The sequence below is a fragment of the Hemitrygon akajei genome, chromosome 6 (genome assembly GCF_048418815.1).
Source record: "Hemitrygon akajei chromosome 6, sHemAka1.3, whole genome shotgun sequence".
Lineage (NCBI taxonomy): Eukaryota > Metazoa > Chordata > Chondrichthyes > Myliobatiformes > Dasyatidae > Hemitrygon > Hemitrygon akajei.
This window is the reverse complement of record NC_133129.1, coordinates 43,982,613-44,000,002: the sequence shown is the minus strand read 5'-3', so window position 1 is coordinate 44,000,002 and position 17,390 is coordinate 43,982,613. Positions and strand designations below refer to the sequence as shown.

The 17,390-nt window shown below is 37.2% G+C and overlaps 1 protein-coding gene across 7 annotated transcripts in view; it reads left to right on the top strand.

Moving 5' to 3' along the window:
• Positions 1-6,132, top strand: part of sv2ca (synaptic vesicle glycoprotein 2Ca) — a 183,573-nt gene extending 177,441 nt beyond the window's left edge. For 5 of the 7 annotated variants that reach the window (XM_073048263.1, XM_073048260.1, XM_073048261.1 and 2 more), the window contains exon 14: positions 200-6,132. In XM_073048263.1, coding sequence (XP_072904364.1) covers positions 200-383 — 184 coding nt within the window. In that variant the 3' untranslated portion in view covers positions 384-6,132. The remainder of the gene's footprint in view (positions 1-199) is intronic. The other 2 variants (XM_073048266.1, XM_073048264.1) reach the window with 2 other exon arrangements.
• Positions 6,133-17,390: the final 11,258 nt, after the last annotated feature.

The following is a 17,390-nucleotide window of genomic DNA, read 5'->3' as shown; positions in this document are numbered from 1 at the left end:
ATCATTTGATCAACAGTCATCTTTATGGAGACTAAATTAACCATGGCCTTTTAACTTTAACCTTTCCTTTAAATAAAAGTGTAACTTTGAATGACCCAGAACAACTTCGATATATGTACTTGCAGTAAATTAATTTCTGCTTCAGCTCTTGTGAGTATATTTAATTGAAAATAATACTCTTTTTATTTCTTTTAAACAGAGCCACAGGATTTGGATTCTTGAATGCCCTGTGCAAAGCCGCAACTGTACTTGGAAATTTAATTTTTGGTTCCTTGGTTGGTATAACCAAATCAATCCCGATTCTGTTGGCATCCACGGTGCTAGTCTGTGGAGGCCTTGTGGGACTCCGGCTCCCTGACACAAGGAACCAGGTGCTCATGTGATTAGGTAAAGCCATCCACTGGATTTTGTTTGGTGCCCAAAGGCAGTGGTCAAGTTAAATGTTTGGATAACAAAATCTGTTGATTAGACAAACAACCTGTTACACACCAGTACTTCCTCTTTGCTTTCCCATGACATTCCATCCTATTAAAATTTTGCTTTCCAGACTAAACTAATTTCTACTTAAAGTTACGTGTTCAATAAGGCTGCAGCACATGATTGTTTGAATGGCTGAGGGACCAACAAGGAACAGCTGCATTAGTCTGACAGTGGGGTTTGGGGGGTATTTAGCTGGGATGTAACCACTTTTCAGATTTATCCTCCTTTTTATCGAACTAAGCCAATTGAAAGTCTTCTGTCACAATAAATGATCAAATCTGTCATTTTAGTAAAATTATGAGATAATGCTCATGGCAAACAAGGACACTTAGTTCATCAAGGTGTTTATAGACATAATGTAAAATAATTCCATTCCTTTGATGTTCATTAAATCAGTAAGTTGTATTTTTAATTGTTTTCAATGGACGATGTTTTATTTAGAAAGGAATAGAGGGGCTTATGATGGGAATGCAGAGTTCAATCACCATCTGCAAACCTTCCTGCTAATGTTATATCATTCGAGACTGCATATCATCTCATGGCTGTAGATTTCAGTATTGTGGTGATTTTGACTGAGCATGTTGCCAATTGTAAGTAGTGTCCCAAAGAAATGAAAACTGTTGACTCGTACAGTATACTTCCATTTCCATGCTCTAATGACATATTCCCCATGTCCAAACATATTTATTAACAGTAATATGAAACATCAAACATTTTGATTAAAGTAAGTTATTTTAGATTTATGAGTAATTAGAATAAGATGGTTGTTGTATATTTGCCAGTACCATATTATGCAAACCCAGAAAAATTTAAACTGTAACTGCACTATAAGTAATTTTAAGTGAAGAATATACAGACATTAAAATAATTACATCATTTTACATATCTTTCTGTATGCAAAGTAATCTTATTGTGCATTCTTTTCTTAGATGAAATGAATTATTTAGAAATTTATCTTTGGTCAATGGAAAACTAATTCCATTGAAGCCAATGGAAGCAAGTTTCAGATGCAGACCACAACATTCATGTATTATTACCTTGGATATCTTTCTTAATTAATTTCTAAAATCAAAATATTAATTAGAACAGTTGAAAAGAATTGATTATGCAACTAAAACCCTGTAGAGTGTCATTTGAAACCTAAATGGCCTTTGACCTCATGTTTGTAAAATATGCAGTGTGCCTCTTGTAGTTTGAAGTATATATAAAATATTTCAACTGAGTTTGTAAATTCAGAGCTGAATATGAATGCATAACTATTAGTACAATTTCACAATGATCCTAACATTTATTTCACATTTAATTCCTTCAGAGTTTGGTTTTGTAATGAATAGTGAAAAATAGGCTAGGGATTTCCTCAAAGCAACCCCTGTACTCCTCTCCTGGTTTTTAAGTATGACAGAAATTGTAGAGGCAGCTATGAAGAAATATCTGATCATAATATTGCACTTGCCAAATTATATCATCTATTAGCCATAGTGAACTTGGTTGTCAGGTTTGGACTTTCTCCTTTGATGCAATATTGCTGTAAATTCTTCCTTGCACACTATTGCTTTATGAAAATTAAATACAAAGTTAAAGCAGTCTGATTTTTTTGTTACCAATATTAGCAAATGGGGATCACTCCAACCCACTAACTGTACATTGTTCGTGCTATTGTATTGAACACAACGCCAGTTTCCAGGGCAGGACTAAATTTCCCTATTGTTGATTGTTTATCCTCACAATACAACAGGCTGATTTCTATTATCATATCAGCTGTCCATCAAGCATTTCTTTTTTAAGTGACTGATTTTTTTTTAAACTGCAGGTGTTGGAAATCTGAAATAAAAATCGGCATATTGTACACACACAGTAGGCCAAGCAGGTGTGGAAAGAGTTTACGTTTCAGGTCAAAGACCCTTCATTGGAACACTGTACAGAATAAAAAAAGCACATCTAGGTGCTTCTCAAAAAGCATTTCCAAAGAGAAATTAATTGACAGGACCAATTAACTTTTTGGCTGGAAGTTTGATTTTGGGTGGAAGTTTGAACATTCCATTGAAAGGTCTTTATTTGAAATGTTAACTTTTGTTAATCCTTCCACAGATTTTTCATGACTTGCTGAGTGTTTACATGATTTTTCCTTTTCTCCTTTTTCATGAAAGGAATCTGATTGAGTTGAGAAAGGCAACGATCTAATATCACCTCTTTTCCATCTCAGTGAGGTTGCAAGAACTGCCTATTAACCCAGTCCTTTATTTAAACTGCAAGATCATTGACAGAAAATTGTTGATGCAAGCTATCAGCAGAAATCTGATGATTATTGCTCTCAGCGGGGAAATGCAACTAAATGTTCCTGAGAACTGAAAACATTCAGCAACATATGGCAACACAACAGCAAAATATTTCTACCCACGCAGAACTGGGCATTATTCTTGAAAATTATTGGTTTTCAGAATATTCGGTTTCTTTAACTTGGATCCACATAGACAATTTGCAAAGATTCTTCCAATGAAAAGCATACTTCTTCTCTTTCTGCTCTTCTCCATAATATGTTAACCTGGTCTGGATGTGCATCTTGTGCTTTGATTGGAAATGGATGTTGGGTTTATCTGCATTTCACTACTGTCATTTGAAAATGGAAATCAAGGGAAAATGACCGGTAGTTACGTAAATACATTTTGCTGAGCCTTCTGAGACTTCAGCGGAACAAATTTGCAAAGATGCATACGAGTATTGATGTGACTTCATAGTGTGTTTAGCAACACCAACTGGGATCAGTTTGAGGCACACATCTGCTTGAGTCTGACCTCCAGTGGACAAAATAAACATGGCAATTAATTGGCTAATATCCCAGGTCATAAAATACACTCACCTCAGCAAAGCATTTCCCTACGTGGACAATATTTTGCAGTTCAATAATTTTTTATAGCAAATTCACTGTCAAGCTAACTACCTCCTGTCATTTTCCCCATCATTTATTAAATATATATTTAAGACTAAATAGAATTTTAAAAAACATTTTCCCCTAATTCTTCCTCTTCCTGTATGGTATGTCTATCTGAACATCATTCAGACTTTTTGCTAAAGATTCACTTTCTTGTAAACATACTTCTGCAGGATATGAATTCCATTTTTTGTTTTTGGGATGTAATTTCTTAATAACTATATCACAGTTCCAGCCTAACCATTTAAGGAGCCGAAATAGATCAAAGCTGTTTGACAAAATGGGAGTGATCCAAGAAATGACACAACATCCAAATTTGGAATTCTCATTTATGATTTGCATATTTGATTCTCATTCTGACCACCATATCCAGAAGGTTCAATCTAAATACTGTATTTCCATTAAATATGTGAACCTTCATTCTTATTACCAGGTTAAGGTCTTATGGGATAAGGAGTTGTCTTCTGAGAAATTTGACAATTACTGCAAAATTAGCATTATTCTGCATTGTACTATATTTTCCTGCCTCTATGTAAAAACTGGAGTTTTTTGTCTGTATCTTTCTAGTGTCTTAGTGTTTTAAAAATGTGTAAGTGTTTGTAGATCTAGTATATAAATGTGAAAACTCATTGTAGTTGTTTCTCGACATCTGTGAACTTTACTCTATCTCTGCCAGGGCCATCGTCAGAATTTAGTAGGCCAGAGAGATAAAGCTCTTTAGAATGACTATAGCCTAATAAATCAACAATGAAATGATTGTAGTGTACAAATTCATAACACTATTATTGGCTCCTATGGATTCTAACACATGATACATATTCTACTAAATATCCATTAGGCAAACTCTTCATAAATTGTATGTAACCTCTTTAGATTCTTATAACTTAAATCAAATACTATCTAATCAGATAAGTGAAAAATCCTTTGGGAGTTCTTGGTATTGCCTATGCAGGCTCTATGCCAAATCTTGTATATATAGATAGAACCATGCAATACCCCCATTAGTCTTATTAGGACATTTTCTACAAATGCAACAGGATGGAGAAAACATATCTGTAGCTCTAACAAAAAAACTTAACTTGTTAATCAGAATGCCTCTGTAAAACTAATCTAATGTTTGATGTAAGTAGTTCAGCACAGTCACTTTACATGCAATTGCTTGTATGGTATCTGGGGTGCATTTGCTGATAAAATGGATGCAACTTTTGTACATTGATGAAATGACTTTTTGTGTCTATCAACACTTTAGTAATAAGGGTATATGATGTTATGGAAATATTAACATAAACAGAACAAAACAGACTATTTGTACATCTTTGCTGAGGAGATTATAAGATGTGATTAACAACAATTTGTTACAAATTCTGATGCAAATGATAACTGAAGATGTAATGGGCAAAGTTTTATCAAAATAACATATATTCTGTTTCCTATACTTTGAGAGATTGAATTTAAGCACATCAACAAAGCTCTGTTAGGAGTAGATAATAGTCCATTGATAGATTGTGCCATGAAATTTAATCTGGAAGAAATAGAATCCACCCCCACCCTTTAAATAACTTCTATCCCTCACCATCCGATGATGGTGCAATTGAATCCAAAACCTGAAGGGGAATGCAAAAATAGATGATCAGTCTTATCAGGCCATTGCTAGGTGTATCAGAGCATTCGAGGGAGTGCCTCTAAGGATGAAACAGCTGAAGCAATGAAACAAAAAGATATGCCAATATTTTTATATATTATCAATGGAATTGTTTTGAGTGTTCCCAAAAGTGGAGTTCTCCAAAATGCAATTCAAGTTTTTTTCAGTACTAAGGATATATACTTTTTCACATTATTGAAAAGTTTGTCTCCACACCCTTTTACAGACATGATGCCACAGTGATATGACATAAAATTTAGTCTTTTAGAATAGGTACAATAGATTATATTGAAAAGAATTTATGACCATTTTCAAAGATAATGTCTGGTAATTTAGAGATCATGTTGGTTATTGCCTCCAGCAATAGCCTTGCTCTGCAATGATTTAGTTTAACCTTGACTGAAGCTGACAAATGTTGTTCTATTTTATGGTTGATGATAGATGAGGTTCCAACATGCATAATCCTTGTATTCTTTCTCATGATGTAATATTAAAGAATAACAAGAACTTAAATATAACCTACTTAAATTATATTTAAATAGGTGCAGGACAGGACAGAAACAAAGTAGATGATGTAAGGGGCTCATGAATAACAATTTAAAAAATGCTGTATTTGACTCTCCTGTTCTTAATGTTGGCGATGTCCCTGACATTTAAGTCTATACATCTATCCATAGTAAAGTTTTGGAAAAAAAAGAAACACCCCCAATCAACAACTCTATATGCTTGCTATTGTGTGTCAGCTGATTGTGTACAACTCTAATTTTTTTCCCTGTTAATGTTATCCAAAAACTGAGATGCACATTGCTTGTACGCTGCAATGAATCAATGGGATTTCAGCGCACTGGGACGACAGTGTGTTAATCATAAATATCATAAGCTGTGTCAAAACTTGTGAAAGGGCATGTCAAATGTAGAATGACTGTATGTACAGTGTAAATTCAAAAATGTGGGACTGTGTATAAAAACAATTGCCAAATAAATATCAGTGATGTCATGAATAAAACAATTAAACGTGAGCCATATGGAAGGAAGAGCACTTTTGCTCTATGGTATTAAAATAAATAAAAACAACAATGTTCTAAATAGAAAAGATTTGAAACAGTGTTTTTGTTAATCGTGAATTAGCTGTATAATAACCTGAAAACAGAATCATAAAGGAAGGAATGTATTTACGGGAAATTTAAACTATTTTCTTTTTCAATTATTTTATGATTTTGCTACACCATATATTAGAAACTTTCTTCTCATTGGTCCTTGTACCATTAGGCATAGATGCAGAATTAGGCCATTCATTCTGCTCATCGAGTTTGCTCTGCCATTCCATCAGGGCCGATTTATTACCCCTCTGAACTCCATTTTCCTGCCTTCTCCCCATAACCTTTGACACCCTTGCTAATCAAGAACCCATTGATCACAGTTTTAAAATACCCAATGACTTGGCCTCCACAGCTATCTCCTATTATTATGATCTTCAGGACAAGCGTTTGAATACATTCTGTAATAGATGTCTATTTGTATTAAAAAGTAAATAAGATTGACATTTAATTTTTTTCAGATCGTGGCACTGGTAGCAAGGCCAGCGTGTTTTGCCCATCTGTAATCACCCTTGAGAAGGCAGTGATGAGGTACCATCTTGAATTGTTGGAGGTTCTTCCAATGCTAATATTCCCACTAGGCTGCCTGAAAAGGAGTTTCAAGTTTTAGATCCAGTGATAAATAAGAACAAAATGTACACTCGATGGCCACTCTATTAGGTACATCTGCCCACCTGCTCGTTACTGCAAATAGCTAATCAGCCAATCATATGGCAGCAACTCAATGCATAAAAGCTTGCAGAAGTGATCAAGAGGTTAATTTGCTGTAAAGACCAAACATCAGAATGGGGAAGAAATGTGATCGAAGTGACTCTGACCTTGGAATGGTTGTTGGCATCTGAGAGGGTGGTTTGAGTATCTCAGAAGCTGCAGATCTCTTGGGATTTTTAACAACCTCTAGAGTTTACAGAGAATGGTGTGAAAAACAAAAAATAAAATCCAGTGAGCAGCGGTCTCTGGGTGAAAATGCATTATTAATGAGAGAGGTCAGAGGAGAATGACCAGACTAGTTCAAGTTAACAAGAAGTCAAGAGTAACTCAAATAACCATGCAATACACCAATGGTGTGCAGAAGGACATGTCAAATGTTGAAATGCATACATTCAAAATGTATATATTCAAAATAGGAGAGGAATATTCAGGGGTTTTTCATCTAATTGGTGGTGATGTCCATAGATTTGGCAGGTTCTATTCAAGAAACCTAAATGGGTAACTGTAGTGCACTTCATAAATGGTGCACACTACACCCTCTGTTGTCCAGTGATTTAGGTGATCGATAAAGTACCAATTAAGAAAATTATTTTATCCTGGATAGTGTTAAACTTTGTAAGAGATATTTGGAGCAGCACTAATACAGGCAAGTGGGAAGTATTTCGTAACCATTCTAAAGAGTCCGGCAAGTAGATGGTGAAAAAGCTTTAGAATGTCAGGAGGTTGAACCTCGTGCCAGATGTCTTCCAACCTTTGACCTGCTCTTGCAGTCACTGTGCGTATGCAGCTGGGTCACCTGACTTGCTGATCAATGAAGATTCTCCTTTCCATTCTCTACTTAGCCTTTGAATGTTAAAATTGTCTTGTTATGAATTCATTGGCTGACATTCTTGTGGCATGAAACTGCCATTTATGAACCCATGCTTAATATTGCCTCAGTCCTACTGCATGTAGGCATGCAATTGCTTCATTTTTTGGGGAGCTCCAAATGAAATTGAAAATAATGTGATCATTGATAAACATATCCACTTTGGCCCTTATCCTGGAACCACTTGGTGAACCAGCTCAAGATACCACACTACAATGATTCCCTGGGACTGCATTGATTGACTTCCAACAACAACATCCATCTGCCTTTGCATAAGGTATGACTCATAGCAGTGAACTGTTTTCCATTTGATGCCCATTGACATCATTTTTACTTCAGCCCGTTGAGGCTCGCCACATTTGATTAAATATCACTTTGATGAAAACCACTCTCAATCTGATCTTTGGTTCTCATTTGGACCCAGGCTGTGATGAGGCCAAGAGCCAAATAGTCTAGGCAAAACAAAAACTGCACAACAATGAATATACTATTGTCAATTAAATGTTGTTTGCTAGCAGAGTCAATAACACCACCCATCATTGAAAAACTTGAGAGTAGATTGTTTGGGCAGAAATTAAGCTAATTTGATTTTTTGTGTAAATAATATTCAAGACATTGGTTTCAATTTGTTCTTGGTTAATATTTTTAATTATGTGTTTTTATTTTTTTCTAATTATTTACTTAAAACACATCATATTTTTCCAGCATCACATTTGCTTTTTGATCTCAGTGGTTGAGCAGTACATCCTGCCATCAAACTTAGGTCACTCTGCAGTAAATTGAATGCTGGCACTGGCATACAATTGCCAGATGTGTGGAAGAAATCTTAAACACACAGTCACATATAATCTGGTTCAGAGCTCGCTAAAAGGCTGTAAAACTACATCATGTTCAGCAATTAACAGACATTTAAGATCTGAGGATATAATAATATGAAGGCAATGTTAAAATGCTGCCTTCATCGGCCCTAAATTGTAACATTAATAAGACCTCTACCATTAAAAGCAACAAACTGCCCAGGATGTGTTTTAATTTATTCCATTGTGTTAAGGTAAACATTTTTTCCTTTCCTCTCTCTCTTGCCTTTCAGTTTCAGACCACACTTCAGTTTCAATTCTGTCTATGAAAATGCTATCTCTGCCCTGGTATGTAACAATTACTGAACAGCTCCAAATATTTCTTTAAGATTAAAGTAATACACTCACTGGCCACATTAGTAGGTACCACCTGTACATAATGAAGTTTCACTGGGTGTATCCTCAGGGGCTTCTGCTGTTGTAGCCCACCTTCTGCACACCAGTGTTGGAACGTATGGTGTTTGAGTTCCGGAGAGCTTGAACCAGTCTGGCCATTCTTCTCTGACCTCTCAACAAGGCATTTCCACCCATAGACTGCCACTCGTGGATGTTTTATTCTATTGTTTGCATTATTTTCTGTGAACTTTAGAGACCGTCATATGTGGAAAATCCCAGGAGATGGGCAGTTTCTGAGATACTCAAACCTCTCCATCTGGCACCAACAATCATTCCACAAAGTAATTTAGATCACATTTCTTACCCAGTCTAACGTTTGATCTGAACAACAGCCATACCTCTTGATCACATCTGCATGCCTCTATGCAGTTGGCTGCTGTCACATGATTGGCTGATTAAATATTTGCAACATGAGCAGTTGGACAGGTGCACCTCATGAAGTGGCCACTGAGTATATATTTGTAAATGACGTCCTTAGAGGATTTTATAAGTAGCTGAATCTGGACAGTCTCGAGCCTTGCTTGGCTTAATACCTTTGAAACTACAGTCTAGAAATGGTCTGACACATACTGAATCTCCTGAGGCACAGATCACAGGAAGGATTAGACTCATAGAAATTAAATCTAATTTGTGCAGAAAAGAAAATAACTTTTGTAAGTATGTCTGCTGAGGTAATTTTAAAACTAAGAAACTTGTATCCATTTTACCATTAAGAAACAAGCTGAGCATTAAGCTTGTACAACATGCCTTCAGTGGGAAAATAAACCCCAAAAAAAATGCCACAGTAAGAACTCCAAAATGCCCCTTTCTGAGGAAGGGAAAAAAGATCTGAGCTTCCATTTCTGATCATCGTCTTGCAGCTTCCAGTGAAAGTGTGTGTCAGAGGGCAAGATCAACTCATTTGTGAGTTTGTTTATTACTCTTTATTCACACATAAATAGTGCCTAGCTGAGGAGTCAACTAGTTACGTTGCAATTATCTGATTTTCTACTCTGTAAATGAGGAGAAAAATATCAGATGCTGAAGTGACACATACAAAGTGCCAGAGGTACTCAGCAAGTTAGGCAGCATCTATGTAGGAGAATAAATGACCAACTTTTCTGACTGAGACCCTTCATCAGGACAGGAGAAGTACCCTTGTACCATTGGTTTCTCCTGCCTCAGTAACTAATACTCTAGATTTGATACACCAAGTTGTAGGGACTTTAACACTATAATTTCTCCCTCATCTTCACTCTTACCTTATTGTCCCCAACACCATATTGGCAGCCCCTTCTGAGGTTCTCTTCTGCAGTGCCGCTACAATTCTCCAACCACCTTACTCGACTGTGAAATTGTCAAACTCCCTGCCAGGAGAGCACCAGGGATGCTGAATGACCAACCCAGGCAGATGAGTGGGAGGGAGGAAAGGGTTTTGTTTTGCAGTTGTTGTGTTCTGTATTGTTCTGCAAGCACTGTGGGCATGCTACGCTGGGTGTGCTGGTTGTTATCACAAATGAAGCAGTTTGCTGTATGGTTTGATATACACGTGACAAATAAATGAATCTGAAGTTCTGAACTAAGTGGCAAACAGAATGAAAAAGATCTGTACTATTTTAAGGAATGCTTGATAACCCGACATCCAGTCTTCCTACTTATTAGAATAATTGAAGTGGGCCCAGTCTGGGAAAGAAGTCTACTCAGTCATCTCTAAGTAACCATGCAAACCATTTTATTGTCAGGTCCTACGTGGACAACCAAAGAGTTTTAGTGGATTCAACAGCAGTAGTTACACCTTTAACCATCAAGAGGAGAGTGAATATTGCAGGGAGGTTCTCAGTCAGCAGCATTGAAACCCATTTAGGTTCAGCAATTGTGATGCTTGAGAATGGGAGAATGAGAATGAAGAAGTAATGAGTAATTGTAATGAGTTTCTCTGAATACCCATAAGTGGTCCATTTCCCAAAGCCAGGAAGTTAGTATTAAACACATGGAATTCAAATATAAAAGCACCAATTGGCAAGTATTTTCTCTTTCATTTTAATTATTTATCTGAAGCACCTTCTGTACGTGAATATGCATGAGTGGCTGCTTCTTCAATTTCACTGGCACTTGCACCAACTGCACACCTCAGGATACAGGTACTTTCCTAAAAAGCACAAACTAGATTGCAAAATCTGAATGCATTCATTGTTCATTCACAAAGTATCTAGCTGCAAATGTAGGTAGATTATTATTGTGCCTGCATTCCAGTGCAGTTGAGACTTGAAAACGTCAAATCCTTGTTTTAACAAAGAGAGAAGGATTATTTTAAATAAGTGCTATGTGATACACGGAATCAATGATTGCTTCGAAAATTATCTGCCTTTACTGCTGTACACTTCACCACAAACCTTTCTGCCTTGATGTGCAATTGTGTAGTTAACCAAATAGGAAAATGAATTAAGTAAAAGACATTACCAAATGAAAAGGCTGACATGTGCATGTAAAACTAGAAAGCCAGGCTGTAAATTATAAGAAAGCCTCAAAGAGAATGAAAGTGATGAAATCATTTGAGGGGACTATGACAACGTGAAACTTTCAACAATATTTAAACCAACAGCAAATATTTCAATGGGTAGATTAAGAAACAGAGTGGTACGACTTTTGGATGGCTCAATGCAGTTAAAAAGAATTTCCGGTTGATTGCCAATTCTAGCTGAAAAGATGCTCATGGGATTTGGAGGCGCCTGTTTGCTTTAAATCTGACAAGTGGGTTGGACTGAGAACTCACCATTAAAGAAGGACAACTGCCATAAACTGTATGAAGTTTGTATTTATTGAAGAGGTACATCAACTCCGGAATATATTTGAGCATGATTGAAATTTAATCATACCTTTGGCAGGTATGTTTGGCTTCAATTATCCATATGTTGACTTGAAATCTATATTGCATGCATTCTAGTTAGGTAAGATATAAGCCATCTTTTCATTTATAAGCACTCAATTTTTATTTTAGTAGTGACCAACTCTTGAGAAAAGTAAAATTCTCAGATGACCAATAGCAGGCCATTTCAAAACAAAATTGTTTGCATCCTCAATCTAATAGGCAGCAGGCAACTGATACTATTCTCAGATTCAGATTACTTTATTTATCACAGGTGCATTGAATTATACAGTACTATACTGTGCACAAGTCTTAGGCAGGTATAGAGATAGATAGATATCTAGGGCTTTTACACTACTGTATTTGTCAACATGGAGCAGAGGGCGAATTTGTAAATCTGGTAGGCGCAAAGGATGTTAGAAATGGTGAGTGTGGAGCCCGTGTGAGGGGTTTGGGGTGGGTGGCAGAAAAGAAGAGCCTGAGACACCAAGTAAGTTTATTTAATTCCAAACAATTGGTTTACTGATCATTACAGAATGTCTCTCTGGTACTTCCCGCTCCCTCCCCTCTCCCTTCTCCTTTTCTCAACCATGAATCCCCTCTCCCTGCCCCCACCACACTCTCAGTCCACATTACACACCCTTATCAGAATCAGGTTTATCATCACTCACATATGTCAGGATTTTTTTTTTGCAGTAGTAGAGTGCAATACATAAAATTGCTACAGTACTGTGCAAAGCTCTTAGGCACACTAGCTGCATATGTGTGCCTAAGACTTTTGCACAACACTATACAGTGAAATGTGTCATTTGTGTTAACAACCAATACAACCTAAGGATGTGCTGCAGGCAGCCTTTCATTCTTGTGGCAACATAGCATGCCCACAATGAGACTGCTTAAGCTAATAAATAGTGCAAATTGAAGGAAATTTGGTACTATAGAAGATGAATGGAAAATTGCAGATAAAATAAGCAAAGTTTTTGAAACCTCTCTACATTAATGATACCTTTCCTGCACTGTAAAGTGTAAATGCTGCTGTTATGGAAAGAGAAAGAAGAAACCGCATAATTATTATGTTTTTTTTTAGGATTAAGGGGCCTTCAATAGAACCTATTCACAAGGATGATTCCGGGAATGAAAGGTTTATCATATGAGGAATATTTGATGGCTTTGGGTGTGTTCTCACTTTCAAATGTTGAAAGGCCTAGACAGTAGATGTGGAAAGGATGTTTCCTATCGTGGGAGAGTCAAGCACAAGAGGGCACAGCCTCAGGATAGAGGGGCATCCATTTAAAACAGAGATACTGAGAAATTTCTTTAGCCAGAGGATGGTGAATTTGAGGAATTTGTTATCATATGCAGCTGTGGAGGCCAGGTTGTTGGATGTATTTAAGGCAGAGATTGATAGGTTCTTGATTGAACACAGCATCAAGGGTTATGGGGAAAAGGCCAAGGAATGGGGTTGAGGAGGGGTAAAAAGGAGAGAATTCAAAGTTCTGAGATGCAACGGGACTTGGGAGTCCTCGTGCAGGCTACCCTTAAGGTTAACCTCCAGGTTGAGTCAGTGGTGAAGAAGGCGAATGCAATGTTGGCATTCATTTCTAGAGGAATAGAGTATAGGAGTAGGGATGTGATGTTGAGGCTCTATAAGGCACTGGTAAGACCTCACTTGGAATACTGTGTGCAGTTTGGGCTCCTTATTTAAGAAAGGATGTGCTGACATTGGAGAGGGTTCAGAGAAGATTCACTAGAATGATTCCAGGAATGAGAGGGTTAACATATGAGGAATGTTTGACCACTCTTGGAGTGCACTCCTTGGAGTTTAAAAGAATGAGGGGGGACCTCATAGAAACATTTCGAATGTTGAAAGGCATGGACAGAGTGGATGTGGCAAAGTTGTTTCCCATGGTGGGGGAGTCTAGTACGAGAGGACATGACTTGAGGATTGCAGGGCGCCCATTCAGAACAGAGATGCGAAAAAGTTTTTTTAGCCAGAGGGTGGTGAATCTGTGGAATTCGTTGCCACGGGTGGCAGTGGAGGCTGGGTCATTGGGTGTATTTAAGGCAGAGATTGATAGGTATCTGAGTAGTCAGGGCATCAAAGGTTATGGTGAGAAGGCGGGGGAATGGGACTAAAGGGGAGATTGGATCAGCTCATGATGAAATGACGGAGCAGACTCGATGGGCCGAATGGCCGACTTCTGCTTCTTTGTCTTATGGTCTTATGGTCTAAAAAGGATCAGCCTTGGCTGAATGGTGGAACAGACTTGATGGGTCAAATAGCCTAATTCTGCTCCTGTGTCTTCTAGTCTATCATCAGACAAAATCACCTTGGTAAGGAAAGATCTGACAACTCAGTTAAAATCATTAACAAGTTTTTTGGTTGGGAAGTGTACTTTTTCACAATAGATCATTTGTAAACGTTAGATCACAATGATGTTTTTCACAATAGATAATTTGTAAATATTAGATCACATAGAATTGAATGCAACCACACAATCTAATTTTGTAATTGATAGCAAGGGTAAAATAGCAAAGGAAATTGGATTTGCAATTATACAGCAATTCCAGTAAAGTGAAATGCACTGACGATGTAGGATTTAGTTGGGTCACTAAAACTTTGGTCAGAGAGGACTCAGGTCTTAAAGGATTCCCATGATTGATGCATAAAAAATAAGTAGACATGGCCTCAGGTAAGAAGAAGGAGTTTTAATAGGGATCTGAGGATCAATTTTTTTCCTAAGAGTGGTTTATATCTTACCAAAGGAAGTTCTGGAAACAGACACATTTACAATGTTTGAGAGACGTCTAGCCAGATGCCCCAACAGAAAGACACAGGGCAACAGATGCTGGAATCTGGAGCAACAAATTCCTGGACCAACTCAGCAGGTCAAGCAGCACTTAGGGGACAAAGGAAATTGACAGCATTTCAAGTCAAAAGCCTGCATCAGATAACTAAGCAATCAGGCAAATGGAATTAGTGTAGATAGTTAGAAACGTTGCCATGGATGTGATAGGCCAAAGTTCCCTTTCCATGCTGTAAAAGTCTATGACTCTATGATTATAGGAGAGAAGTAGAGATAAGCAAAGAGCATTAATGAAGGTAATTCTGGAGTTTATGGCTGAAGAAGATGAAAGTGTTTGTAACAGAAGCTAATGGTAGGACAAAAGAAAAATGCACAACATCTCAAGTCTGGAGAAACAGAAATGTCCTCACAAAATAACAGCATTTTCCTTACTACTTCAAGGGTAAGTTGTATTGATGTTAGGTATAACGTAAAAGTTGGTAAGCCCAATGAATGGGTAAAACAACAGTCCAGAAGTGTGAGAAAAACAAACAGGACATTTCCTTAATGATGGACAATATGGAGAGGTGATAAGGATTTAGGCCTACATGCAGATGAACCACTAAGGGCTAGATAGATAGATAGATAGATACTTTATTCATCCCCATGGGGAAATTCAACTTTTTTCCAATGTCCCATACACTTGTTGTAGCAAAACTAATTACATACAATACTTAACTCAGTAAAAAAAAAATATGATATGCATCTAAATCACTATCTCAAAAAGCATTAATAATAGCTTTTAAAAAGTTCTTAAGTCCTGGCGGTAGAATTGTAAAGCCTAATGGCATTGGGGAGTATTGACCTCTTCATCCTGTCTGAGGAGCATTGTATCGATAGTAACCTGTCGCTGAAACTGCTTCTCTGTCTCTGGATGGTGCTATGTAGAGGATGTTCAGAGTTATCCATAATTGACCGTAGCCTACTCAGCGCCCTTCGCTCAGCTACCAATGTTAAACTCTCCAGTACTTTGCCCACGACAGAGCCCGCCTTCCTTACCAGCTTATTAAGACGTGAGGCGTCCCTCTTCTTAATGCTTCCTCCCCAACACGCCACCACAAAGAAGAGGGCGCTCTCCACAACTGACCTATAGAACATCTTCAGCATCTCACTACAGACATTGAATGACGCCAACCTTCTTAGGAAGTACAGTCGACTCTGTGCCTTCCTGCACAAGGCATCTGTGTTGGCAGTCCAGTCTAGCTTCTCGTCTAACTGTACTCCCAGATACTTTTTAACAAAAATTGAGCAACAAAGGCTAATTCAATGTTATCTCAAATCGATTATAATTCAAAAGAAAAAAAATTTGCACAGAGTTCATTACTGGACAATAGCAATGAGCTCAATTAGTAGCAGCAACAATGTTTTAGAATCTTCCTTAAAATGCTGTTCCATTCATTTAAATGCAGCTACCTTGCAGAGAGAGAATACTAAAATGTATCACATCTGCTATACTGAGAGTGAAGTCCCTAGCAAACTGGTCCTGTTGTTCTAAGCTTGGTTGCACCCCATTAGTAAAACTACATTTAGTTTGGTGTACCAAACCTCAGGAATGTTACATTGGTCTTGGAAAAGCAACAGAGCAAATTCATGGGAATGCTATTGCGTTTGAGGCTAAATTAAGAGGAGGGGTTGCAACTTAGACTGTAGTCCCTGGGGTTGGGTGGGTGTAGTCACAATGATTAAGAATTTGATAGAGTAATTACAGAGAAAACACTTCCTCTAGTACAAGAATTTTAAAATAGGACTTTTTTAGATTCAGGTAACTTAGAAAGGAAAACAAGAAGCTTGTTTTTTTGTGCGTATAGAAAATTAGCAATGATTTAGACTTTGGGTATGTTTTACGATTGAGATTAATAGAATTATGTTAGGTCATTGTCAAGGCAAATATGGCCAGATTAATGCAGTTGATAGAGATTGGACATTGTCTAATTGAATGTGGAATTAACCACAAACAATGATTACACCTCAAAAAATACTTAATCAAGTATAAAGTGCTTTGGAACACCCAAAGGTCATGAAACATGCAAGATAAATGGTAGATACTTTTTCTTAGTCTCAAAGGGCCAAAAGATTACTCTTGTTCTATGTTTCAGTGATACTCACTTTTACAAGTAGCTAAGTAGTCTTGGAATGCTGAAAATTGTAATGAGCAATTACACAATGACAGACAACCTGAGCATCAGATTATATATTGTGCAATTAAACTGTTTTACGGTGACTCAGAAGACATTGTGCCTTTGGAAAGTGCAAATATGGCAACAGTTTCACTTGTCTTTTGCATCTTAATGATGCACCTCACAAGTGTACATAAGATATATTGAAAAAGGTATACATTTCTGTGAACGATTACAAACTGTAAATATGATACATGTTTATTGCCTTCATGGAATACAAACTTGGGCCATCTGTCCAATCTGTGATATTGTCAAGCCAGCCTATTTATCATTACTTGCCAGTTTATTAAAGTATGCCACCTTCTAATGCACCTTCTCCCAGGTTTTCTAGATATTATACACATCATTACATTTGATCTGCATAAATATTGTGCTGCTGTTTAGGGAAAAATGTCAAAATAAATAGCTGCCCTTTCCAACTTCATGACAATGCACTGTTCTGGTGCTTCATCCCCTAACAGCATCTATTCTGCACTTACTTCCAGAACAAATTCTCTGTTTCTGTCCCTCCTCCTCATAAATATAAAACAACCTTGACAAGT